The sequence below is a fragment of the Podospora pseudoanserina genome, chromosome 5, assembly GCF_035222485.1.
Source record: "Podospora pseudoanserina strain CBS 124.78 chromosome 5, whole genome shotgun sequence".
Lineage (NCBI taxonomy): Eukaryota > Fungi > Ascomycota > Sordariomycetes > Sordariales > Podosporaceae > Podospora > Podospora pseudoanserina.
In genome coordinates, this window is record NC_085924.1 from 4,437,893 (window position 1) to 4,464,196 (window position 26,304).

Below are 26,304 nucleotides of genomic sequence, written 5' to 3' on the forward strand. Positions count from 1 at the left end.
ATAACAGTCGTGGGGTGCGTGTCCTGGTCTGTTTTAAGTTTAACCAATCATTTTGTGCTTGTGGTCAACCTTTAGGCAGCCACTCCCAACCCCGCACTGCAGCCTACATTTGCAGGTCTTCCACAAACAACACCAAGCAGAAATCTTGATCTTATTCTTGTCCACCATACCTCGCATAGCATATACAACCATGGGTCGATACCATTGTCCGCTCTGCGGATGGCAAATATATGGGTCAAGGCCAATGTCCTCATCATGGAATCAAGAATTTCGTGGCCGTAAGTCACCCACCCAACAGCGCGAACCTCATGAGGCCCTCCCCCCTAACAAACTCGTTCCAAAGTCTGCCGCTGTTCAATCAGCAACCGAACTAACCTCACGGGTGTGGGAAAACAGAATAGTGCTGCCTCTCGTTCCTTCTTCGCCCCACTAAACCCAACTGGGCGATACGACGACCCTGGCTACAGGTTTTCAGAGCAAGACGTCGTTGGAACCCGTTTTTGTGAAATCAACAACAAATTCGGATTCCCTGTACACAACATCTGTTGGAAGTTACTCGAGGAGGCCATATACCCCAGCCCGGTGCCAATTGAAAGGTTGTTCGATGTCTTAAAATCTTTCGTATGGCCGTCGTTGTGCGTCGATGGGCGGCTTGATTGGCGCTGGAGAGAAATCTCGCAGTCAGCAGAGTGTTCATCGAAAGACTCATTCCCTTGGGATATCACCGCCAACGCGAGCACCGCTAATGTGCCGCCATTCACATCGGATCCGTATTTCGTCGACCTCCACGAGATACTGAGTGAGCGGTACGGAGTCTACGATGTTCCTCTTGTCCCCGATAACTTGTTATCCGGCCTAGTGTCAGGAAACGATCCCTTCCTCTCCCTCCCGGAGGAGCTTTGCTCTGTTATTGCCTGCTATTTACCACTCCGTGACGCCCTCCATGCCCGTTTGGCATCGCGATCCTTTTGGCATCTTTTTGATCGTCAACAGTTTTGGCGTTCTCAATTTATGGGTTTAAATTCTGAACTTTCATGCCTGTTTGAACTTCATCGAGATCCATATCAAGGGGCCCGTGATTGGCGATTACTCTACCACCGGATTACCGACACCAGCAACGACTCGGATGAGGATGTCTGGAGCGGCCTTCGCAACAGAGGGCAAGCCTGGCAGAAGATATTGACTATTGTTGACATCCTGGAACTCTGTCCAACTCCAAACGCCGCGTTTACGAAGAGGGGTCATTTGGCACTCTTGAAGCCCCGGCCAGACTGTACTCTACGAGTCGGGGGGAGTGCCGCAGAGTCCCTAGTCGGCACGGTGGGTCCGCTGCAAGTGGGATGTTTCCGAAAATCCGTACAATCTCTTGCTATCCCCAACGAGACAGTCCGAATATCTGCTTCAACCATAGATGTGGGATCCTTTACGTACATCTCCGGCTTGACCATTGTGTCGAATTCGCAGACAGAAAGCGCTGGCCACCTGGGTCCCAAGGAAAAGGAGCGATCCGTCACCTTAAACGCTGCTGATCTACGGGGCCTCAACGTTGCGGTTGGTTTGAGAGGTATCCACGCTTTGCAGTTTGCGGATTCGGCAGGACTGACCCCTTGGCTGGGCGATCCTCATGATGCTGCAAAAACAACGAGGCTTGGGAGTGTATCAAATATTTCATCACTGGAAGTCTGGTCCGATGTACGTGAAAGGTTCTGATAAAAGACGCGTGAAGCTAACAAGGCGTTGTAGGCATTCAGAATCGTCGAGATTGGTATCGTGAAGAAGCAAAGTTCCGAGCTCAGCGACACAGAAAATATCTCAGACTTGAGGATTTTCGGAATATGGTATCCCGATATTCCCCCTTCTCAACTCAACCTGAATGAAGAGTGCTTCTTCTCTGCGAAAGCATTGGCGGAGGGATTCAGACCACTGTTCTGGACCCATTTCGGCGGCCCAGGCGGTGTACATCTGAAAAGCCTACTGAGAATATATTGGGATCAGCCGGCCGAAACCATCACTTTTGCTTATGAAAACAAGGGGGTTCCATTGAGCTCTCAGAGCTTCGGTCGGGCACCAGAACTTGAATGGGACGACGACTCATCGTGTTTTGAGCCTGACACTCAGTCGAGCACGTTTGTAATCGATGGACCTGGGGGAGAAAGAATTACCGCTGTCGAGACTTGCCAGAAGTACCGGAAGACTGGCAGAACATGGGAGTGTACAGAAGGCGTCCTAACTGGATTCGAGGTGAGTTAGCATGTCTGCAAACACCACACATCGTCCTGTCTGTGAAGCATAAGGGGCTAACATCACTTCAATCCCTAGGTTTTCACCAACCAGGGCCGATCCCACCTGTTCCAGGGGGTTGTAGACGCCTATCCGGAGGACTGGAGAGTTGAGACGAAGCGACTTGAAGTGCCTCCAGGGAGTGTAGTTACAGGGCTATACGGGTTTTCTGTTCGGAATTTGGGATATGGACTTGCAGCACTGGGGATTATCACCGAGTTGGAGGCTTGACTCCCAGCGCAATCGCTCAGAATTTCGGTCCAGGGCCATTCAGTTCACAAGCTTATTGGAGGTCCTCATTCGTTGAACAATAAATAAGCAAAAACAGATCCGAAGCAACACTCATCCCCATCTCACCAAGATTGTCCCCATCAGCAGTCCCAGCGCATTTCATCAGCGCCCCAAAATCCGCGCCATAACCCGCGTCAGCCTCTCACCCCAGCCATCACCACCCCCAACATTATCACATCTCCAAGCAACCACCCGATCACGCCTCACCAAAACAGCACCCCTTTCCCCGACGCCCCTCTTCCTACCCCAGTCAAAAAACACATCTCGGTAGTCCTCCCTCCACCCAATACTGTGAACCACCACCTCAACCCCCAACAACCCCTTCACCATCCCCGCCGCCTCTACCCATCCCTTCTTGCCACCAATCCCAGTAAAGAGGGTATACTTCCCCTTCCCAGCTAAATCATGCGTCGAAATCATCGGTTCCTTCGACCCCGCTGCTGGAGCTCTCAACCAGGCGTGTGGAAGCCTCGAGCCGGGGTAGGTACTCTCGCGATAGTAAAGATCGGCGTGTTCGGGAGGTCCTGTGTTGGTCGGAGGGGGGCCAGTCTCATCATCGGGGTACAAAGCATCAGACTGGTAGAGCTGGTTCATCTCCATCCCGAAACCGTGTCTTTCCACGTCCAACCCCTCGACCAAAATCTGGAATGCGAGACGTTGTTCCTCGCCTTGGGCTTTGTCATCACCCAGACGGGATAGGATCTGCAATTTGTCGGCTGTGTCCGGGTTAGGGACACCGAGAAGTGAAAACAGTTTGGCGTGCATACGACCTGTGTCGTTGGCGCGTTTGACGATTGCTTTACCGATAGGCTGTCGCTCCGCGGTGTAGGAATCCAAAAGGGAAAGGGAAGCAAGGGATTGGTGTACGAAACCGATTTTCCACGCGAGGTTGTACGCGTCTTGAATGCTCGTGTTGGAGCCTAGGCCGTTGAAGGGGGGGTGGCGGTGGACGGCGTCGCCTAGGCAGAAGATATTGTTTTTGCCGGGGGTGGTGTATCTTTCGGCGTAGGTCTCGTTGATTTTCCAGGTGGAGAGGCGTTTGAGGGTGACTTTGACGGAGGGGTCGCCGATGAGGTCGTGGACGTGGGAGAGGATTTCGGATGGGGTGGCGGTGATGGCGGTGATGTTTGGTCTGGCGAGCATGACGAAGACCCATTGGGTGAAGGGTTTGACGAAGCGGGCGATGGCGAGGGAGCAGAAGTCTGGTTGGGGTCTGGTGGGGTGGAGGAGAATGTGGATGAGGCCTGGGGAGTGGGGGGTGAGGAGGTGGTTGAGGTCTGCGTCGACAAAGACGTTGAGGGCGAGACCGCCGCCGGGGGTGTCGTTGAAGGGGAGTTGGAGCTCGCGGGCTACCACGCTACGTGCCCCGTCGGCACCACAGAGAAACTTGGAGATGACGGTGATTTTCTGGTTGGTTAGGACGTCTTGGATTACGGAGTGGACTTTGGAGGTTGTTTCGTCTTGATGGAATGAGACAAATTGGCAGTCCCAGCGGAGGTGGAAGCCGTTTTGTGTTGCTACGCGGAGAAGGATGGGCTCTAGCACTGACTGAGGGAGATCAGCCTGTTCGCATGGACTCGCCTGTTTGAACTCTCCCTATGTCAATCAGTACCTATTCTACAGGCGGTCAGTTGGGAGACGCACATATCTGTTCGGATCTGTCCCGCAGTTGTACGTCCGAGAGAGTTCCTCTCCCCCCATGGTGGTGCAAATTCTCGAGTACATCAACAGTTCCCTGGGAGTTGCAAGTTGACGACATTCCTCCTCGAGTCCAATATCGCGAAGGCATTCTGGACTCTGTTAGCTCAAGTTCGTGTATAGATGTCAAGCTTCATGTACATGCCAAAGGTTGCATTGTTTGTGTAGTGTGACCGGGGCGTCCTCACAGTCGACGACGCCTTGCTTATGATCAATCCCGTCACCCCTAAGTTTACGCACTGTTAGCTTTCGCTGTCTGGTGTAATGCTTTTACGCGTTATGTTCACCGTAGTTGGTCAAGAAGCATGCAAGGCTTGCTCCTGCTGGGCCGGCGCCCACAATGAAAACATCGGTTTCAATCTGCACCATGATGGTCGACGCCTAGGTCATGTACCCCTGGTACCCTCTGGAATAGACGATGAAGCACCCTGTTGTTACCAAACGCGACTACTTGCAAATGATCTCACCAACTATTTCAGACGCATTTCATCACCGTCTCCGCACGCTGTGTTTCAACCCCGCAGTGGTGTTTTCAACGTCTCACTCGGGGTCTACAAATCCACAACTCGGGTCCATCACCACTGTAAGTGATAAACATCACTCTCACAGAGCCTCGCTAGAATGAATGAGATGACTACACCATACCGACCTCCTTATCATCAGCGCCCACCATGACGTCCAACGCTCGACTTGCCCAACTTTCACACACCATCCTGGAAAAGACCAAGATCGTAACGGACCATTTAGCCTCCCACAATCTCACAGCACCATCGTGGGACGTTGACGGCGCAGTCGAGTTTCCCATCCCAGAGTCCGCCAGCGAGGCATACACGGCAAGGGTAGACCTAATCGCAGCCACCAAGGAGCTCCACGACCTTACCCTCGGTCCCAAACAGGGCCTTTCATGGCTGTCATGGGATATAAGCCGTGCCCCCTACCCTTCCTCTCCACCCTGCCTCCAAAACTGACAAAAACCACCAGTTCATAAACAACCTCTCCCTCCAAGCAATCTGGGAATTCCGCGTCCCCGAATTTGTCCCCCTCACCGGCTCCATCTCCTTCGAAGACCTAACCGCCAAAGTCGTCGCCGCCAACGGCTTCAAAATCGGCGTCATGAACCTCCGGCGCTTGATCCGCCACGCGATGCTAAACCACATCTTCATCGAGCCGAGAAAAGGTTTCGTCGCTCACACGAGCGCGTCGAGGATGTTGCTAGAGGATGAACCGATGGCTAACTAGGTTGGGTACATGTGTCGTGATCTGTGGAAGCCAGTTGCTCACGTTGTTGACGCGATGAAGAAGTGGCCTGGGAGCGAGGAGCCGACGGAGATGGCGGTGAATCACGCGTTTGATCAGAGCTTGCCGTGGTACGATTACTTGCAGTCGATGCCGGAAAAGGCGAGGAGGTATAACCTTGCGATGAAGCTGCATAGTGGGATGAGGGGTTTTCGGTGGGGCATACAGTGAGGGTGTATGCTTGGGGGGAGTTGGGGGAGGCTACGGTTGTGGATGTAAGTCTTTCTCCGCGCTGCGATGCTGAGGGATGGAGTACTGATAGCGAGAGCAGATGGGCGGGAACCAAGGGTTCATCTCTTTCGCCATAGCGGAGGCCTTTCCCAAGCTGAAATTTGTGGTGCAAGACACGGAGGGCATGAGAAAGCCAGAGGCTACGGGACGGATGCCAGCTCACCTTTAAGAAAGGGTCACACGGACTGTACATGACTTTTTCGAGCCGCAGACGGTTGTTGCTGATGTCTACTTCTTCCGATGGATATTCCACGGTTTCTCGGACAAGTACAACATCAAGATACTTCGAGACCTCTGCGGCGCAGAGCTGGGGAAGCTGATTAGCGGAGCCAAAGAGCCACTCACTGTTCTTTTCGGATCCAAGAAGAACCGCGATATCCTTGAGGACGTCTACAGTACCAGTCCCATGTACGTCATCATGTCACAGCTGCTCACGCGCTTTCTTGAAAAGGCTCTGAGCGGCGCCTCACCCGGCCCAGGTGGTATATTCCGAATCATTGAGCTCGGCGCTGGAACAGGATCAACCACCAAATGGGTTGTCGACCGGCTTGTGCGGTGTGGCATCCCAGTCGACTACACTTTCACCGATATCTCGCCCTCGCTCGTCTCTGAAGGGAAGCGCAGTTTGCCAAGTACAACTGCATGAGATACGCCACCATCAACATCGAAAGGAGCCCCCGACTCAGTACCACGGCCAGTTCGACATTGTCCTCTCCACCAACTGCATCCACGCCACCTCCAACCTGCGCCGCTCTCTCACCCACATCGACAAGCTTCTCCGACCCCACGGCTTCGTCTCGCTTGTCGAGTCCACAAGCCGCATGTTCTGGTTCGACCTGGTGTTTGGCCCCCTCGAAGGCTGGTGGCTCTTCGACGACGGCAGACCCTATGTCCTCGCCAGCCCCGAGTTCTGGGAAAGGTCCATGCGCTCAAGCGGCTTCCAACACGTTTCCTGGACAGGCGGCACAACCAAAGAGTCCGAGATCGTCCGCGTTATCACCGGTTTCAAGCAACCAGTCGACAACCCCGCCCTTTACCGCAGCATGCCACAAGAAACCACCGGCGAAGTCGAAACTCTTGTCTTCACCCACGTGACAGACAAGAACCTCCCCCTCCGCGCAGACATCGACCACCCAACCCTACAACAAGCCGCCGCCCAAAAAGACTGGACTGTAGGTGCGCCACTCTCAAACCCACCACCACCTCACTAACATCGCCCCTACCCAGCCCTGATAATCCACGGCGGCGGCCACGTAATGCTCTCCCGTAAAGACATCCGGCCCCGCCAAATCCCCCACCTCCTCTCCCACGGCCTTCTCCCAATCTTAGTCGACTACCGCCTCTGCCCCGAAACAACCCTCCTCACCGGCCCCCTCCCCGACATCCTCACCGCCCACACCTGGGCCCGTACCTCCCTCCCCACCCTCAAACTTCTCAAATCCTCCATAACCATCAGCCCAACCCACACAGCAGCAATAGGCTACTCAACCGGCGGCCTCCTAGCCATGTCCCTGTCCTGGACCTCCCCCCACCCCCCCTCCGCAATCCTCTCATTCTACTCCCCAACAAACTACCAATCCCCCTTCTGGCAAACCCCCAACATCCCCTCCCACTCCCATCCATATACCACCACCCCCTTCAACCTCCTCGACTGCGTCCAACCAAACCCAATAACCTCCTACAACATCCCCCCCAATCTCCTAGCAGCAGGAGGGTGGATGACCCCCTCCGACGCGCGCAGCCGTCTAATCCTTCACATGAACTGGCGCGCCCAAACCCTGCCCGTCTTATTCCGCGGTCTACCCCGCGCCGGAACCCCCCACCCAGAGAGCTACACCTCCATGCCGCAGCCTGCAGAAGAGGAAATAATCAAAGCGAGCCCCTACGCGCAGGTTATAAGGGGTAACTACAAGTCCCCTACGCATATCGTTTTCGGGACAAAGGACGATCTGATACCCTGGCATCAGGCCGAGGAGACGGTCAAGGCAATGAGGGAGCACGGGGTGGATGTGGGCTTCACGCTGGGGGAGGGGGAGCCGCACTTGTTTGACATGTACAGAGACCCGGATGGCAAGAGGTGGGGGTACGTGCTGGAGGGGTACAGGTTTCTGTTGGAACGGGTGGGGAGGTTGTGAGGAGTGGGAGGGAGGGAGGGAGGGAGTAGGCACCTCTCCAGAACCAGAGGCGTTTGATAAAACCTTTTCGAAGGCATGTAAACTTGGTGCAACGATGCAAGATATAGGCCAACTTCCTGTCCGATTCACGTTCATTAAAACAAAGTGCAACGCTGGCTGATGCTTTTCCAACAACGAACGCCATCAAATCATGCTCACAAATCCGCCACCCTGGAGGAATCGTATCTGTTGCTCCTTCAAATCAGCCCAATTCCTCAACTCCTGCTCTTCATCTTCCAACAAAGGAGGCGGTAACATCCCACTCAGCTGGCCAAAGTGATCAAAATGCAGATTATGTGCGTGTTGCGGGTTGATTGTCGGCGCAGCCCTCTCCAATCTCATCAAGATATCCACAAACTTGCTTAGTGGCTCCTCAGCCTTTTGCGCAACAGGACCCTTCCGATCCGGGGCGCAGTTCAGCAGAGTTGATGCGACTTGGCGAATCTTGTTGATGAGACTGCTTCCGTTGGGCTCCATGTTACGTTGTGTGATGGAAGTGAGGACCGTCAGCAGGTTCTGCACGATTAGCTCCCGCTCAGCAAACATCTGTGCATCAATGGGATCCTGCTGCTGAGCAGCTGCGTGGAGGGCGGCGGCGGCGACCGACTTAGAGACTGCATCTGACCCCAGAGCACCATCAGTTCCGTTACCATTGACAGCGTTCTCGGCAGCATATGCCTGTGCCTGTGCGGCTTGAGCAGCTTGGACTCGTGCTTGTTCGCGGTGATTGTCGCGGAGGTTGAGGTAGCGCTCAACATAGTAGGAACGCGTCGCCAGCTGAGAGGCATATATATTCGCTTTCTGAATCTCGTACTGCAAACGCCTCGTCTCGGTATCTTGCGAACTCGCCTGTGTCTGGACGGGAAGATAGTCGGGTGGTAGGTAGACATAAGTATTTCCTGTGTCGTAGTAGTTTGTAGCATTCGGCAAATCCATGCCGGATAGGCTGCTCCCGTCGTTCGTAGGCTGGCCAAGATTGATGGTCAGCTCTGGCGGTAAGTGATCCATGACCTGCTTGACAGCCCCCAGACAGTCATCCAGCATCGACCTTTGATCATGAAAGCCCAGCGAGGATATCCCGTAAGAAAGTTCAATGCTGACCAGACCGTTCATGGTCATGTAAATTTTGATGCCCTGGATGAAGCCCGTCATTAGGGACACGACGCCTTCCGGTTGTACAAGGATTTGATGTGGAAGAATGTATTGATCGTCGACCTCGGCAGGGAACTCGGGATATGGTTCGGCCGGGGTAGGTGGTGGAAAGATGATTTCACTATGAGGCGCGCCGATCTGTACCATGGATCTGACACCGACAAACATGCACCAAAAGATGCGCTTGCCCAGCTGGTCTTCAACGTGGTTGAACGATGGCCCTCGATAGGTAACCCCAAACATGTGCGACCCCGTTTCTCGCGGCTTGTGATAACCCATCTCGCGGATAAAGTCCATGGTTTGGCTCATGAACCGCCGGCAGACTTTCCATTGCATGGTGTACCCCGCTGCCAGACCGAGAAAATAGCTAGTCGCAGCATCATAGACGGTGATATCATCCTTGTAAGGAAAGGCCGAACCACGAGCTTCGGTTGCGACGACACGACATCTTTCGATGAAGTTGATGGCTTTGGGAAACATGGCCAACCCGTTAGGATGGTGTTTGAGATGCAGTCGAGCAGCACGTGGGAACGAGGCCACTAGACACCCAATCATGCTGGCCAGCAGGGCGAGGAACTCTCGGCTTGTCCTGTCCTCGCGTCTCATGAAGGAGCTTCGAAACGTGGGCTCGTGAGGGAAAGGCGCTAGCGGGTGTATATACCTGAAGAAATCGTCCACAAGAGGGACCAGCACCTCAAATGGGGCTATGAGCTCAGCGGACCACACAGGCTGCGCACCATGGAGCCCAGCAATGGATATCAGAGTCTCGGCGGCATTGTGCGGTCCTGGGCTCAGATTCGGCTCGAGGCGGGGCTGCTTTGCGGCTTTGGCAGCTTCGGCGTGTTTGTTTGGTGGCCCTCGGCGTTTCATGGTGCGGTTGAAGGTGCAGTCGACACCAAGGTCGCGACATGGGCGGCATGGCTGCGTCTCATCGCACTGGAAAGACGAAAACACGTCAGTCGGGGAGCACATAGAGACACTTGGGAGAAGAGGATGTACAACCTTAACCTTGCGCTGACTACACATGTCACAGGCTCGGCGCAAGCGGGTAACCTTCGAGGCGGCGCCTGGAGGGGTTGCAGAACCGCCCTGGGGTACTGGTGGCTGACCTGGTGGGAGCCGGGCCGGTGGATGGTATGGCAAGCCATCAGGATGCGGTACATAATGTGAGGCTGGCGAAGATGCGGGTTGTGCGAGGGCTAAGGGGGTGGTTGGCGGCGGGGGCCCTGCGACGGAATCTTGAAGGGCCTGTAAGCTGTGATGGGCAACAGCAGAGACAGCAGCATCGGCGGCATATTGGGGATGTGGTTGAGGCTGGGTCGCGAGGTCGTCGGAGTCGTTGTGGGCAACAGGTTGTGATGGTGCAGACGTGTCGTTGGTGGGGACCTGGGCGTCGGTGGTGTTGTTGGAGGGCGGTGGTGGATAGTTGGATGACATGATAATGATAAGCTTCAGTGACGTCTGATAATCGCACAATATAACTGGCCCAGCGCACTTTTACGGCTTCACTCCGGGTGATTCTGCCACTGGCGATTTTTCGGCGAAGGTCCGGGAGAATCGCGGATCTTTTTTTGCGCCAAACCAAACGACAACATCCACAGGGGCCTGAGAGGTCACGTGGCTACCCGGAGCTGCCTTATCGGTTATCATCAGCCTATCAATCCCACCATCCTATCGCCGTAGCCCACACAGTGCACAGCCCTTTTGCATTCTGAGTCCAATTTGCAAGGGCGCCCGGACCACCCGAAGCACCAGTATATATTGGCGGTTCCCCTCCATTTCTTTCCACTTTCCCTTTCTCTTTTCTTCTTTATACTTACCTTGGCTGGCCTCCGGGAGATCATGAATTCCTAGAGGTATGTCGAAGAGCCTTCATTGCACATCGAGGAGTTTTTCGTCATTGTTTGCCCTTCGGGGTCGACAGGGCTGTAATTTTTGATGTTTACTTTTTTTCATTGTGCGCTTGACTTTTGTTGAGCCATGAGGAAGAAGCAAGATCTGGCAGCTTGCAGTGCTCTTTGACCGTGTTTTCTGCGTTGATATGTCACCATGTTGTGTTCTGGTGTTTATTCCCGTGTTTGACATTGATGTTGCCAATTCTACTTTTTTCCGTAGTTGAGAGTAACTACCCACAGAGTTTCATATCTAACAGTGTGGTGTGCTATACCCCCAAGGGCTTACCATCGTCTACGATCGATATTGCTGATCGTCCATTTATATTAAGTAATACTTGTTTGCCTTTGGCCAATATTGTTCTCGAAAGGCCTGCATTTATCTCGCAGTTGCGTATAACACCCTAGTTAAACCAGCAACTGCTGGCTAACTCCAACTGGAACGATGACTATGCCGTATGCCTGGGTATGCAGCCTGTGGTCAGGATCTGCATGGATAATGACCGGAGTCAAAGACTTGGTGATCAACAGGTTGTTTTAATGCGTAAAGTCGAAACCAGGCTGTGCGGCTGGAGGAAAGACTGGGGCGGACTGCTTCTGTTTTGGTGGAAAAAGAGGGCAGAAGCAGGAACGAGGCTCTGTTGTGTGGCGAGAAAAAAGCCAGGCAGCCACCTCACTTCGACACCTGGTCGCGCATTCCAAAACTAAAACTTTGTCAATTTTTGCAGCACCGAGCGGCTGAAACCCGGAGTCCTCTAACAAGAACGCCAACCACTCATGCTACCATAACAGGTTCTACCTCCTCATCCGTTTCCCCTCTCAAGCCTTGGTCGGCGACGTCAACTGCCAAGCATCAATAGCGACGTACCCATTCCCTGATGTCAGAATCCCGACTGCAATTACGTTGTTCAGCCAGTAATACTTGGAGCTGCCCGTCTCAAACTTGATGCGGAGGTGGATGAAGCCATCGGACTGCGCCGGACCGCTTGTGCTGATGAAGATGTGGGCATTGTCATCAGTCTGAAGCTGGTAGCGTGTGTCGGCCGAGAAGGTGTTCTTGGAGTCGATCAGGCCCCAGTCAGCACCGAGGGGAAGGACTTTGCCTACATTGCAAACGTGTCAGCTTAGGAAGAGGAGGTTGGTGTAGGTTGGTCAGCTCGTACCGGACAAGCGAGGCCCCTTGAAGGATCCACCGGTGATGGGGATCACCACACGGTTGCCGTTGGGACCAGCTCCTACAGGAAGAGAGGCACCCAATGTGCAGTTGAGGGAGTAGAGGAATGTCAGGCCTGGTGCCCGAGGTGTTGCTTGTGCCAGTGCCAAGCCTGAGAACAGGAGGCAGGTAAGGGTGCAAATGACGGCGCGGATGGACAGCATTTTGGTGTTATTGATGTTTGATGACTGGCTGTTGATGATGATTTAGAGACGACCCGGCTCCCTTTTTTCGTCCCGAGAAGATGCGACCTTTTATACACCGACATGGTGCCTACAAAAATGAGGCTGGCACATGCCGTTCTCTAGTACCGACACCCCGGGCCGATGTTGTAACCGCTTGAATCGCATTGAACAAATCACGGACTAGACAAGCGATCAACAAGCCTTCCAATCAGATCTTGCGGGGAAGCAGCTCGCTTGCTTCCATGCTGGTCTAGGTCTTTTCTTCCGGACTTCCTTTCTGGGCCGGCTGAATGCGACATCGTCGACGTCTGCAGACAATTGCCCGCCCATCAAGCGGCACGTCAGAACCCAAAACCCCCATCAGTGACGAGCAGGCCGCATTTCCCAATTCCTTGTCAAAGATCACGGAGAGATTATGCATGGGTCAGAACTCAAAAGCGGCCAACCTGACAAAGCAGCGGCGCACGACGTTACATTCCGAAGATCCTTGCATGAAGCCACGCCAAGTTCAATGACCAGTATTTGGAGTGAGTTGGGATTTGAGGGATTGTGGCGTACGGGTATCATGGGGCACAGCGAGGTCGTTGGGCCTCGTATGCTGTTCCCCTGCAACGGGACCAGATTCGGGTGTATGTGATTATCAACTGTCGGAATATGGGAGGACCAGGACACCAAGAGCTCTCATCCAAGGTCCGAGCCATCTCGGCCCAAAGGGCATCACACAGTCGGCAAAGAGACGTGGAAGTTGAGCTGGCTGAGGACGAGGACGTGAGGCTGTTGTAGCACTTGGGCCGCCTGGCCTTGTCCCGCCATGTTGTTGCTGACAACAGTAAGATTGTAAGCCGGACGGATCCACGAGCTAGCACAACATCTCCACAGACCACAAACCTCCAGGATGACGGTCACAACGATTCCATGTCATACGCAATCAGCACGGTCGGGAAGGAGGATGGCTTCGGCGATAACAACCAAATGCAGATTGGGCCACTGAGTGTAGCTGACGGTGCCCGTGGTGTGCCAAAGTTCCCTACACTGTCCGCATTGGGCATCCAATCACTGTTTGCGCGGCCGTAAACACTTGGTGGTAGTCACTGCACGGTTCCCACGTCTTTCCTGCCGCTGTCGGTCCTCCTTCATTGCCGCGTTTGTTCAGGTTGCTCAGGATCGTTTGGGCATCCGAGGTTTCCAGTCCTACAAGGAATCATGCGAGAGGATCATTAGGCAAACAGGCCAGGGACATACCCTGCAGTTGTGATGGAGATGTGGACTATGCCAGATGCCAAGCTTTGCTGTTTGGATGGACTTTGAGGCAACCGCTAGGCGCGATGGGTTATGGAATGTATTACGGTAAGACAGGTTCGTGACAGAGTGGCCTGGGTTTGGGAACACCTGGGCGGGGCAGACAAGCAAGAGGCAGGAGGTTTCCATGCCGTGGGTTGCAAGTGAGGCAAGTCCTATAAAGGCACAATCTGTTGCAGCTGCGTCTTGAGCATGTTCCCGTAAGTCTCCCTCATCCAAAAAGTATCCAAACATTATTGTTTCTCCTGACTTTTGTGTGTTTTATTCTGCACAGCCTTATGGCCATGGCCTTGCTTAAAACCCGCGCCAAGTTGGCAGAGAATGCCCCCTACACGAACCTAGACCTTATTAACATGGTTGATACGCAAGTTATCCCGCTGCAAATGAGTCGCTCAGCCGTTGACTTTTCTGTTAGTGTCGGCTAACTCCTCCTTCTCTTGTACTAGTTGGCCATACCCTTCGTCACCCTCGTACAACACCCACCTCGCAAAATACTACACTTTCTTCGTCGACGCATACGCAGAGCCCTTCGGCTACATCCACGACAACTTTGTTTCTGACCTCCCTTGGCCGACCGAATACTGGCTCGTCGACCATGATGCCAAGACGATCACTCTCAAGGTCGCACAAGGGTCCACTGATGGGTTCGGGGCCCGCACCAAAGCAATGAGAGAAACCCTCTGGCTTGGACACCTCCATGTTGCGGCCGAGAACAGAAAGGCTGGAGTCATAGGCCGACGCTCCCTGTATCGGTGGTGCAACGAGTCGTTCCCACTGCTCTATCCACCAACCGGAGAGCCAGTCTTGGAACTTGATGGGTGCGGGGTGGATATGCTAGGGATTATCAACGAAAGTGTTTTTCTTGTCGCCTACACTTACTGCTCCCCCACCACGCCGAAGATTCCTTCGTCGTCCACGACGTCATTGTCCACCCTTGAGAGAGCTACATCTTCGACCTCGATCGCGTCGCTGGCTAGCGGGGCGGGGACGTCTACCGCTACCACGCCCCTGTCGGATGTTGACATTTCGAAGCTTGTCTTCAACAGCACTGTTTCCTTGACTCACACTGCTAACTGCGCCATCACCCGCCCTGATGATGAAGCCTCTGAGGAAAAAGAGCTCCGAGTGTACCTCTCCCGCCGCGCAAAGTGGAAATCGGCCTGGCCCTCGCTCTTGGACTGCACCGCCGCTGGTGGCCTCTCTTCTTCTGACCTCTCTCCCCTGGAGGGAATGATTAGAGAGGCCCACGAGGAGGTCCGGCTCCCCTCTCCGTTCCTTCGCTCCCATGCCAAACCCATTGGTGAGAACAGATTGATGCTTACGGAGACAGAAATCGGAGAGGAGGGTTGTCAAATGCAGCTGCAGCATTGTTTCGAGGTTGAGTTGCCTGAGGGGGTTGTGCCAAGGCCAGGGGAGGGAGATGGGGAGGTGGCGGGCTGGGAGTTGGTTACTGTGCCGGAGATGAAGGAGAGGATGAGGATGGGGGAGGTGAAGCCAGCGAGTGGGTTGGTATTGATGAGGTGGATGTTGGGACGGGGGTTGCTGACTGACGAGGAGGGAAAGGGTGTGGGGGAGAGGTTGGGGCGGGAATGGGTGGTTGAGTGAGTGGAAGGGAAGTAGGTTTGGATATCACAGAATGAGTACACGAAATAATGACGTTGTTTATAACCATGTTCAAGAACTAGCGAATGTCCAGCGCCTTATGTACAAGTTCAATCTGCCAGATAGATTCACCGCCTGCATTTTGTCAATCACCCCTCTCTTGCGTGTCCTCACGGACTAGCACCCCGAAGTCTTGATAGCAGCAGTAGCACAGGCCGTACCGGAAGGACCACTCCCAATTTTGGTCGGCTCCTTGCCACTGTTATTCCCCTGATAAATCCAGCACGCAGCCCCCTTGAGCAAACAGCTATTCCTCACACTGGTTGTATCCCCAAAATTAGCATTCACCCCCGCCACCACCTGCGACGACCCCTCGACCTTGATATTGTCAAACGTCGAATGCCTCGCGTACTGCGTCCCGCAATTCCCGCAAGAGCGATACAATTTGCCGATGTTGGCGGCATAAAAGTTCTTGACGGCGACCAAACCCCCGCCGTTGTGCTGGAAGACTTTGTCGCTGGCACCGCGGGCACCGCCGCCGTTGACGTAGGAGGTTCCGGAGGTTTGGCGGAAGGTGGCGGCGTCCTCGCAGACGTCGGTCCACCAGACGTTGTTGAGGGTACAGGTTCCTTTGCAGTGGACGCCCTCGCCGTTGTTGGGACCGATGATGACGTTGGAGAGGGTTGCGCCCTCTTGGAGGATGAAGACGGCGTCTTTCTCGCCGCCTTCGGACTGGTCGGAGCAGGTCGAGGGGGAGCGGTCCCATTGTTTCATACCGCCGTCGAGGGTTTGGCCGGCGGGGATGGTGCGGGCTGCGGAGAGGTGAGTTGTTGCTGAGGGGATGGGGAAGGTGCTGCGGAGGGCGGTGTTGGTTTGGGCGGTGGCTAGGCCGGCCATGGAGGCGAGGAGGAGGGTGAGGGGGTGCATTTTGTTGGTTTTGGGGGGAGGGTTGAAAGTGGAGAGATGGATGGCTTGGTGGTGATGGTGATGGTCTGGACTCCTGGACAAGAAGAGATGTCTTTATACTTCTCCCCTGATGATATCAACATGTCATCCGATCCACCTTGCCTTGTAAACTGGACGGACTACTGCTACCAAACCAGGGAATGACTGCCGGTTTCATGATTGACAGACCCACCTGTCGTCTGGGATGGCCTGGCCGGGATTTTGTTTCGACTGCGGAAAGATTCTCCATCGTGTCTTTGTACAGGTGTATCTTCAGACACGATGTGGCGTCGGGTAGCTGCACCCCAGACAGTCCTGAGCAATATTTCTTCATCTTCCGGTGTGTTTCGAGGCTGAGAGACGTTCAACTGACTTTCACTGCGGCCCTGCCAGTGGGATGGAGGCTGTCTGCCCAGCTCTGTGAAGTGAAATTCGCACGAATCATCCCTGGCTTCAACCCCAGCATCTGTACAATGTCATGGCACAAACGCCAATCAGTGTAACACAGCACTAACTCTCCTACACATCACCCGATGTAAGGTATCGATGTCTGCTACCATCATCTACTTGTCAGTGGAGTTGAACCACAACGTAGCACCCCCTTCACCGAAACCACGGAAATTCCCTTCTTGATCCCTGCCGCCCATCCGCATCATCGTGTCCGGAGCTGGCTAACCTGTTTCAACAGCGGAAGATGTCTTGGCGGTCAGTAACAGTCCAGTTGCGCCGAGATCTGGGAATAGGGGGCTCAAAAAACGTTTATGCGACGTCTTGGCGCCGGGACGGGAGGTGGTTGGTGGGAATATCTTTCTGGGGGTGATCCACACGTTGACGAGATGATCATGGGATTTCCTACAGGATGGAAGGGAGAACGTGTAAGTTGGAAGGATGCAGGAAAAACATTCTGTCGGGTTGTTAGAGTGGGCTTGGCGGATATGGTGATGGGACAAAGGCGATTGGTGGATTTAGGTAGGATCATGGGGTGGGCTGGCTGCTGTTCACCAACCACTTGCTCAAGACAAGGAATTTCAATCGCGAGAGAGTAATGTTATGACTTTTGTTTGCTGTTTAAGCACTCCCGTATTCACCCCCGGCGATGTAGTTGACAAGGTCCATGTGCTGCTTCTCATACTCCTGCTCCTGTCAAAAAGCTGCTACCGACAGCAGCTTCCGCCCCACCTCCACCAACCGTGTGGCAAAAGCACTAATCATCTCTAAGTCTCCTCGAATCTTGTCCCTTATCTGCGGTAGCTCCTGAGAGAGCGAATCGTTATCTTGGCGTAAATCTTCGTCGAGGTACTTCGCAATGCAGCTGTGTGGAAGGACGACCTTTTCGAGACCGATGACCACTCCCTGAACTGACTCCAAAGCCTTACCCCGTTGAGACTCCAATTGACCGAGCAGCTGAGCGAGCTGGTCAAGCAGACGGTGTGCCATAGTAGCACGCTGCAGCTTCACTTTGCCGTTGGTCATCTCCTCAAGACAAGTGGCTCTCATGCCCGCTTCGATTCCATTGGCAGTTATCAACAGGTGTTGCATATCCGGCATAGCTGCCAGGCCCAGCCTCGTTCTTAATAAACACTGGACAACTTCGTGGCGATTGTCCATGTTCAGTCAGAGCTGCCGATAGTCGTCGTCCAGGCTGGACTTTGGCTCCACCCAGTCGTTGACATTCTCCCGACAAACGAACATCTTCAAGACCACCCGCCAGAAATCAGGATTTTTCTTGAAAAAGAGGGGGCTCCAGACAGGATAGAAACACCAACAAAAGGAGGGGGAAGATTCCATTTGCTTCGTAATCCGGGTTTCTTGATGGCTTCGGGAGCTTTGACCTCCCAATCCTGGAAACTGTGGCTTTTGAGGCGATCCTTGATGATGTTGTGTGCGATGAGGTTGTATTCCATCCGTGACCAGATCGTCAGACGAACAGGAGTAGAAGGTGTAGGTTTGGCGTCTAGACCGAGGTGTATCAAGCCTGAGGGACCTCCTGACGTAAAGTTTTGATGTAAAGAAAGCTTTTCGGCTTGACTAAATCAAGGGCGTTGACCAGACTAGCTCCAAGGTCGTCGTACTTGTAATGATCGGATAAGAAGTCGTCTATCTATTCCAACGCTGTCTCGCTGGCCGCTTCTGATGTGATCTCGAACCCCACGCTTGCTGTTTGACTGTCAGATGGGTGGTAGTGGTTGTCGGTGTCCTCTTCAATCTTGGCAGGCTGCGCAGCCAACATTGGGCCGCTGTCGATCTTTGTCTTTTGTGCTTTGGCTTCGGAGGGACCCCGCTTGCTCAGATCGATGTCACTTCCTGGACGTTTCCTCGCCCGATTGTCACTTTCTGGTAACATGCCCCGTGCCCGAAGGAGGGCTGTTTTAAGTGGGCAATGCAGGACCCCTCCCACACCCCATTGCTACGGAGCATTTCGTCAGTTGAGCCGCATCCCCACCTCAACGGCCCAGTCTGGCGGCCCGCCAATCAAACACGCAAATCTTTTTCCTGTTGGGCTGTTGGGGGTGAAATGATGGACCACGTCGACTTTTCTCCAGTATTTACAGTCAATTGATGATGCCTGTGGAATACCACCGATTTAGCACCAGGGTCGGTACTTCGACGTGATCAGAGTCCACGAGCTGTTTGCTTGACACGGAGACTCGGTACAGAAACCCTGATAGAGAACGGCCACGAAGCTCGATTGTTTGTCTGATAGAGAATGGCCACGAAGTACGATTGTTTGCAGCTTTGTCATGGTTTCAGATGGACCACTATGGGCATATAGACATACTTGGCGCAAGCAAGGCAGATCCCGCGGCGTCCCGGTTGATCAACAGCACGGCTGCGAGGGGGCCAGCCCATCACCACAACCGCCAATGAGATTGGTACAAACATGAGCCAACACTCTCCCAAGACTTCTCTATACTTATGGCTCATGCCCTGGAAATACCTCCTGTGCGTTTCAGTTTTCCTTCAGTTCCTCAGTCACGTCAATTGACAACTACCCCCAGTTCTATGCTTCAAATTGATCTTTCCGTACCAAGGTTGCCCGATTATCTCGATTGAATGCGAACACGAAATGTCCACTGTCACTCGGTCATGGCAGGAGCAAGAACGACTACGTCTCGAGAAGGAGAAGGAGAATGAACGAAAACGGCTCGAGCAAGAACGGGAAAGATTGAGAATAGAGCAGGAGAAAGAGGCTGAAAGAAAGCTGGTCGAAAGCGAACGGGCACTAAAGGAGAGTATCAGGTTAGCGTCAGTGCGAGCAGCCGCATCAAGAACAAGGACGATACCTACTTCAGCGAGGACAACCCAGACCACATCATCAACATCTTTGCAACAGCCACCATCGAGCACTACATACTCACTCACTCCACGGCCGACTGTTGATGCGCCGCAAGTCGCCACCAGCAGACGCCTGTCGGTAATACCTATCGATTCGAATGGCCCCGCTTCTTCTACACCAGGCAGTATAGCCTGTGGGCAGACTGGCTACTTTGACTGCGCATCTGAATATGGTGGCGGTTGCTGCCCGGTAGGCTTCGCCTGCAGCAAGGGTGATCTTTGCGTGTCGCCCCAGTTGGAAAATGAAAAGCCCATGGCACCTTTGCCATGCCCGGGGCACAATGGATATTTCGCTTGCGAAGAGCAGATTGGCGGTAGGTGGACCTCAGTTTAATAGCGAAACTCGAGATGAACTTGCAACTGAGATTCAACAGGGGGATGTTGTCCAGCAAACTACGCCTGCATCAAGGATAGTCGAGCCCAGTGTCACCTATCGCAGTCGAATCTGATACTTACCAACGTCGACCGCCTTGCAACACGAATTCCGATACCAACGTCGTCTCGGAGAAGCGAAAGCACGTGCATTACTGGTACTCTTGCATCAGTCCCTCACTCAGAGCAACAATCCCCCATTGGAACTCCCGGGGACGCGGCCGGCATTATCGTAGGGGGCATCATGGCTATAGTTGCCTACTTCCTCGGTAGCTATCTTTTACTCATCTACAGACAGCGTCTTCACGGTTCGCCTCTCAACAAAAGCTTTCGCGTCTTGGAGGTTCGATCTCAATGGAGAGATGCAAGAGCAAAGGCCAGAAGCGAGCTCCCTTCCCATCATGGAATGTCCGAGTTGGCCGCTTCCAGACCAACATCTTCTTTGCCGCCTCTTCCTTCGCTGCCAGCGGCGGGACCACCTCTGTCTGTTGCGGTGGAGGTGACGAGGGAAAGGCAGGTGGATATCACACATCCCCTCCCACCACCACCACCCCTGAAACTGAGGCCACCACTGTCGACGTCGCCGGACACTCCGATGGTCACACTGCCGGTGTCCCCTCCATCGGCCACTGTTCCAACCCTGACGCCGACCGGCATCTCTCCTGTGTCAACAAAGACGATGAACATTGGGACGCAGCACGCTCCACTATCACCGCCGCCGAGGATCTCACTTCCCCCTACACCCATGCAGGGAAATATGCATATGTTGAGCGTGCTGGAACACACCAAGATGTCAGGAGCCCTTGGGACAGCGGAGGATGGTAAGAAACAAGGGATGAAAGGCATTGATACCGGAGGAGTGGTGTTGGAGGTATGTGCAGACGAACAAGAAAAGCAAGAGGATAGCAGCTCCGCAACGGCAGACAGCAGCACAATTGTCTGGATGTAGCTCGATTGACCAAATTTGAACATGGCCATGACTGAATGTGGCGGTAAAATGGGGGACGCTCTTGAGGTATTGGAGAAGTGAGGTTATGCAGGTTATGCAGGTTATGCATTGGGTTATGCACTCCTTTCAACTCACCCTTGAAGACGTGATTATGCATGCACAACATTATGACATTAGGGTGTGGGCTTCCTATCGGCAGGACAAGGCTCAAGGTTTAGCCGCAGGGAAACAGCACGCTTTCAACATGACTCAGATACAGAACCCAAAATACACACTGCTGAAGAAGTTGATCGACTGCGGGATTTCAACGTCTACCAACACCGACCGACGACCGTGCACCTATCACCGGAATGCTGGAAGCCTCGGTGCCACGGATGCAGTCTCGTACCGTTGATGCCTCTGGTCGGATTGTAGTCAAGTTCTTAGCATTTCAACGATTGGTGATGGGCAGTATGTGGTTGATGTATCGATTGGGTGGCTGGAAAGGATGTCACACTGCCCACCTGGAGGGAAGACGCGATTAGACCTTCTCATGTGCGTAGGGACCTGTGGAAGCCAATGCTACAAACTGATCAGTTTTCACGGACATCAACGACTCCGCTATTCAAATACGTGGCGTGGCGTACTTAAACTGCGGGATTGAAACCCGGCTTGATCTCGTTGACGCAGAGCTGCTGCTGAGCATCACATCGGCTCACCACATCTTCCCCCTTACGAGCCATTCAGTCGTTTCCTTGATCCCCGCAGGTACGCTGTTGAGAGACTGACTTCTATGAATGACGTGGTGGTCCCAGCGTCTGACAATGTGACACCAGCCAGGCAATCCGCCTCTCTATCGTTCACAATGCCTCCCAAGCAAGCCAAGGAAGTCCCGTATCCAGAGAAGCAAAGTTACAGGGCCAAGGGACTCAAACTCGACACTGCGGCATATCCCGACACACCAATGCCTAGAAGACAACAAGGGACATTGCCTCGCAGATCTGAGAGCAAATCGAACCATTCATCAGGAAGGCGAGGGCAAGTGCCAATCATCTGATCGAGATTATTCAACAGCTTCGGAAAGAGATTAGAATTGCCAGGGACACTTTGATCATTACCAACAGGGATGAGTTGTATCCCTCTATTATGGCAATGGAGGAGGTGGGCGATCTATGATTCTGGAGGCTAGATGAAGAGTACAAGGAGGCGCCGTGAGTTTAAGATGGTTGATAGCAAAACAAATTTGTACAATACATACCTGATCAGGAACTTCCTTGTAGTGAGAAACTTGCCTCGTGAAGCCCACATCATGCCTCGCAATACCATTCACGTCTCTCTCACTGCGTGTCTTATATCCAATCGATGTTGAGACCCTAGCGTTCTGGTGCTGTCAGAGTGTAAAGTCCCCATGTGAAAATCTTTCTATTATCCTTTGTAGGTAGGTAGGTATTTGGCAACTGAATTTCAGATCATTCCTATGTCGAGCAACCAGCAATCATTTACATGGCTGAGTCTATCATCATGGTCAAAGTAGTTGCAGAGCTGGTTGTTCAGGGGCAGACCCAATGTGGAAACTTCTGAGTGCTGTGAGCGCCTATGGATGGTCACGGAATGTCGCCAGCCTGGATATCTTAATATCACCTCCCATAATTGCGTATTCATGCAACATGTCTTGATACTTCACAAGATACCTGTAATCATTTACAGGCGGAAACGTCGTCAACGAAGGAACCAGTAAACTCTCATTGGATATCTGCCATGCTATTCTTTAGCTGTTGACGGCAGTTCCTCCCCCGGCCCCAACATTCCCGCCTCCACCACCCCCACCTCCTGAGGCACCAGTTCCGGTCTGCCTGCCACTCTGCCTCTCTTCCACCTTGGGAAGGTGGTTCATCAGCAACTGGCAACGGTAGCATGACCGCCCTTGACGGCCGCGTCCATGGCGGAGTCGCCGTCATGGGTCCTGGGGCTGGTGTCTGCGCCCGCGTCCAAGAGGATCTCGACAATGCGGGCATGACCACTGGTGGCAGCCCCGTACAATGGCATAAGATACCCTTTGCCCTCCTGGTTGTGTTGGCCCCAGATTTCAACAAACTCTTGACCACTGTTGTATGCCCATTAGTCGAAGCCTGTAGGGCACCAGACAAAGGGCCCAGGTTTTAACCAGACCCACACCGGTTTGCTCTTAAGGTCGGATTTCCTATTTGTTTGCTTTAGACTTAAGAACCAACAACCAATTACTGTATCACCATTTCAGGCCATTCTGGCCTTACTTTCGCAGCCACTGACTTACCTATATAGTCACACCCGACAAAATTTTTGGCTCAGTCCGTATTGATCTCATAAGGTGAGCAAAAGATGAGCGCAGTGAGCATTACCCTATGCTAAAGTGGGTTTAAGACCATTCGGCTATATTTACCACAACTAAAACTAATCATAATTTCACTTCGTTTTCTTTTTGCGCGTATCAGTGACCCGTTATTAAATCCACTAGAACCATTTTTTATATTAAAATTATAACTTTAAATATAAACGAGTTTATTGATTTTTTTTAAGATGGCAAAAATACTTATAAATTACTACATTACTATAATGTAAAAATTCTATTATTATAAATAGTAGAAATTAATATAATAGACTATTTATTAGTTATATAAGTTTTTATTTTGTTATTTTCTATATTAAGAAATACTAGAGATACTTAGTAAGTTAATTTAATAAGTATATATCAACGTTAAAGAATAAGAGATATTAAACGGTAATAATTATAGATTTATAGTTTTATATAAAAGAAATGTCTGTAAAATATCCTACTTTCGGCTTATATCTTTTTGGACCGTTAATAAAAATATTAATTAAAAAAAAAAGAGGAAAAACCAACGGAAGGCTAAGAGACTTATTTAAAAAGTATTATTTATACTTATATTATTAAGCATTTTAATTTTTTTCTAAATTGTTAAATAAGTTTATAGTTTTAAAAAAACTTATTACAGCTTTAATTATATAATTTTTTCGAAAATAAAACTTAAATATTTCTAATCTAGAAAGCCGCGAACTTTAATTATATTAACTGTTAGAATACAGCTTTTATTTGTGGATTTTACAGTGTATCTGAGCCCTGTATATTACAGGGCCTCAGAGGCAAAACGATGGCTTGAATCAGCAGTGTTTAGGGACTGCAGTTACCGGAGCGGAGGCTCAGCCTCCGGAAGCAATCCGAGGTCCCGGGAAGCCAAGCGCTAAGGCCGGTGCCCTGCAGTGGTTAAACGGTAGCGGCAACGTGCCTTGCAGTGGTCAAACGGTAGCGGCAACGTAGCCTGTAACGTGGCTCCTAACCTTATATTTGGATAGCGCACTTAGCGGGCGTTCGGGCCCGGGAAACGCGCGTTCAGGCCCGGGAACGTAGTCACCTTCGGGGAGCAAAAAAAAGGCCGATAGCCTATAAGACCTCTGCTTCACACCCTATCCACTGTGGTAATTTTTAGTCTATAAGGTTCAATCAATATACTGGTTCACCACACTCATCAGTGCCTCACAAGCCTATGTTACAGTGACTCTCTTCTATATATTACAGAGCGCCGCCCCTGTGATCCTTCTTCCTCAGTGCCACGGCAACTGTCGAATGCTGCAGTCAAAGTCTTCTTCGCTCTCAATGTACTGCGCCGATAGCTGTTTGAGCCTATATTTACAGGCTCCAATAGCACCTATTTCAATATTAACCAATACAAAATAAATATAAACGTTAGTAAACGTAAAATTACTAGAGTTAAAAGCGGTTAAAATTAAGTCAAATAAAAAAGGAAAAGTGGTAGTAAATAATATAAACTTTAATTAAAATATAAAACCATTAATTAATATATAAATATATAACGTATATTATAAGCGAGTACACCATATAAGTAAGTACACCACTTTCTACCACGCTACGAATATTATCCTTAATTACACTACATTAATATAAGGAATTAACTATAATTACATTAGAAACAGCTAAATTAGATATTTTAACAGCCTCCTGGCAAATGCGCGTATTATAGCTAGGGTTACCGCATATATTATAGCATTAAACCTTTGTACGAGCCCCCCCCTACATTACTACTATCCGGCTACATTTCTTATACTCCTTTCCTATCTACGGCCTTCTAATCTAGTAAATCCTATACCTTTTATATAGTAAATAACCTTCCAAGCCTTACACGTATTATTTTAGCTCTCCGGCGCTTATTTAATATTTTATTAGCCTTATGGAGCGAAAAGACTTTTATACGAAGGAAAATTATTTAATATATTATAGCTATAATACTTTTAATAAATTAATTTACCGTAATTAATATTAAAGTCGGGAAACTATTTTAATAATTAATAATATAAATTTTAATAAACGTTAATTATAAATTAGTTTTTCGAAAGTTATATAATATTTAAGAAACCTAAGGAAATATTATATCCGGCTTTAAGGATAAAAGTATTAATATATAAAGCTTTATATTTAATTTAAAAAAATACTTTTTCTAAATCGTATAGTATAAGGCTAGTACCCGTAAAATTATTTTTCTCCGTTATAAAAGTAAAAAAAGCCTCGCGGAAAGTATAAAGGAATTCAAGCTTATTTACGTAATTAATATATATATATATTGAATTCTCGATTTAGCGGCCGTACGCTTACTTTAATAACCTAAAGTAATTAATATCGAATAGTTAAAAATAGTATAAAAAATATAAAAGTATATAAAATATAATAATATTATTTTATTAATAATAATCTTTAAATTCGGTTAAGTAATAGCTTTTATAGCGGTTAAGGATTAATAATCGATATTTATTTTTTATCCGGAACGTTATATAATAATTAAAGTATTTAATTTAATTTAAGCTTACCGGATTAATAATTTAATTATTATTAATAATTATAATATATTAAATAAACGGTAAATTATATTTAGTATATTAATCAATAAAGTAATATTATATAATTAAAATAATAATAAAAAAATTTAATTAAAGGTATTAACTTTTTAGATTACCGTTATTTATTCGCGGTTATTAAATTAAATTAATTTCGCTTTATTAAAATCGTTTAAAGTCGTAATTACTATATCTATAAAAATAATATTTATTATAAACCTAATTTCGTCGAAGTTATAAATATTATTATTTATAATACTATATTTAACTTTAGTATTCCGTATAAATATACACTATTCGATAATAACCTTTAGATTTTTACATTTAGCCCTATAATAATCCTATTTACGCGTAAAACGCGTACGGAACTATAGCTAGCGTTTATCGAAATTATATACCTAAAGCTTACTAATAAGAGGCGCGTCGCGTATACGTAATAATTAGTTAACTATATCTTCCACACTACGTAATCTTAATAGAAAAGCTCGTGCATATAGCTTAATAA

The 26,304-nt window shown here is 50.6% G+C and overlaps 11 protein-coding genes across 11 annotated transcripts; 6 read left to right on the forward strand and 5 right to left on the reverse strand.

The window, feature by feature from the left end:
* The first annotated feature begins 121 nt into the window (after positions 1–121).
* QC764_511110 (uncharacterized protein) lies at positions 122–4,496 on the forward strand. The gene is made up of 5 exons (XM_062948326.1): positions 122–278; positions 344–1,692; positions 1,744–2,241; positions 2,320–2,626; positions 2,787–4,496. The coding sequence occupies exons 1-4, from the start codon at positions 191–193 to the stop codon at positions 2,509–2,511; spliced, it is 2,127 nt and encodes a 708-aa protein (XP_062799774.1). The 5' UTR covers positions 122–190; the 3' UTR covers positions 2,512–2,626; positions 2,787–4,496.
* On the reverse strand, positions 2,674–4,638 carry QC764_511100 (uncharacterized protein; the record flags this gene model as incomplete). Its single annotated transcript, XM_062948325.1, has 4 exons — positions 2,674–4,167; positions 4,216–4,361; positions 4,415–4,495; positions 4,557–4,638. The coding sequence occupies 4 exons, from the start codon at positions 4,636–4,638 to the stop codon at positions 2,674–2,676; spliced, it is 1,803 nt and encodes a 600-aa protein (XP_062799775.1).
* Positions 4,639–4,940: 302 nt separating this feature from the next.
* QC764_511090 (uncharacterized protein) lies at positions 4,941–5,508 on the forward strand (the record flags this gene model as incomplete). The annotated part of the gene is made up of 2 exons (XM_062948324.1): positions 4,941–5,196; positions 5,276–5,508. The coding sequence occupies 2 exons, from the start codon at positions 4,941–4,943 to the stop codon at positions 5,506–5,508; spliced, it is 489 nt and encodes a 162-aa protein (XP_062799776.1).
* Positions 5,509–6,214: 706 nt separating this feature from the next.
* QC764_0087050 (uncharacterized protein) lies at positions 6,215–7,029 on the forward strand (the record flags this gene model as incomplete). Its single annotated transcript, XM_062940876.1, has 3 exons — positions 6,215–6,278; positions 6,421–6,968; positions 7,024–7,029. The coding sequence occupies 3 exons, from the start codon at positions 6,215–6,217 to the stop codon at positions 7,027–7,029; spliced, it is 618 nt and encodes a 205-aa protein (XP_062799777.1).
* A 23-nt stretch (positions 7,030–7,052) lies between these two features.
* Positions 7,053–7,931, forward strand: QC764_0087060 (uncharacterized protein; the record flags this gene model as incomplete). Its single annotated transcript, XM_062940877.1, has 2 exons — positions 7,053–7,879; positions 7,901–7,931. 2 exons carry the CDS (start codon positions 7,053–7,055, stop codon positions 7,929–7,931), a joined length of 858 nt encoding a protein of 285 aa, XP_062799778.1.
* QC764_510990 (uncharacterized protein) lies at positions 7,932–10,657 on the reverse strand. Its single transcript, XM_062948323.1, has 2 exons — positions 10,125–10,657; positions 7,932–10,058 (listed from the first exon to the last, which is right to left on the reverse strand). Exons 1-2 carry the CDS (start codon positions 10,557–10,559, stop codon positions 8,115–8,117), a joined length of 2,379 nt encoding a protein of 792 aa, XP_062799779.1. The 5' UTR covers positions 10,560–10,657; the 3' UTR covers positions 7,932–8,114.
* A 1,009-nt stretch (positions 10,658–11,666) lies between these two features.
* On the reverse strand, positions 11,667–12,761 carry QC764_510980 (uncharacterized protein). The gene is made up of 2 exons (XM_062948322.1): positions 12,178–12,761; positions 11,667–12,117 (listed from the first exon to the last, which is right to left on the reverse strand). The coding sequence occupies exons 1-2, from the start codon at positions 12,389–12,391 to the stop codon at positions 11,834–11,836; spliced, it is 498 nt and encodes a 165-aa protein (XP_062799780.1). The 5' UTR covers positions 12,392–12,761; the 3' UTR covers positions 11,667–11,833.
* A 1,234-nt stretch (positions 12,762–13,995) lies between these two features.
* Positions 13,996–15,316, forward strand: QC764_510970 (uncharacterized protein; the record flags this gene model as incomplete). The annotated part of the gene is made up of 2 exons (XM_062948321.1): positions 13,996–14,075; positions 14,158–15,316. The coding sequence occupies 2 exons, from the start codon at positions 13,996–13,998 to the stop codon at positions 15,314–15,316; spliced, it is 1,239 nt and encodes a 412-aa protein (XP_062799781.1).
* Positions 15,317–15,490: 174 nt separating this feature from the next.
* On the reverse strand, positions 15,491–16,240 carry QC764_510960 (uncharacterized protein; the record flags this gene model as incomplete). The annotated part of the gene is made up of 1 exon (XM_062948320.1): positions 15,491–16,240. One exon carries the CDS (start codon positions 16,238–16,240, stop codon positions 15,491–15,493), a length of 750 nt encoding a protein of 249 aa, XP_062799782.1.
* A 1,161-nt stretch (positions 16,241–17,401) lies between these two features.
* Positions 17,402–17,866, reverse strand: QC764_510957 (uncharacterized protein; the record flags this gene model as incomplete). The annotated part of the gene is made up of 1 exon (XM_062948319.1): positions 17,402–17,866. One exon carries the CDS (start codon positions 17,864–17,866, stop codon positions 17,402–17,404), a length of 465 nt encoding a protein of 154 aa, XP_062799783.1.
* An 812-nt stretch (positions 17,867–18,678) lies between these two features.
* Positions 18,679–21,159, forward strand: QC764_510950 (uncharacterized protein). The gene is made up of 3 exons (XM_062948318.1): positions 18,679–19,201; positions 19,258–19,908; positions 19,969–21,159. Exons 2-3 carry the CDS (start codon positions 19,326–19,328, stop codon positions 20,913–20,915), a joined length of 1,530 nt encoding a protein of 509 aa, XP_062799784.1. The 5' UTR covers positions 18,679–19,201; positions 19,258–19,325; the 3' UTR covers positions 20,916–21,159.
* Positions 21,160–26,304: the final 5,145 nt, after the last annotated feature.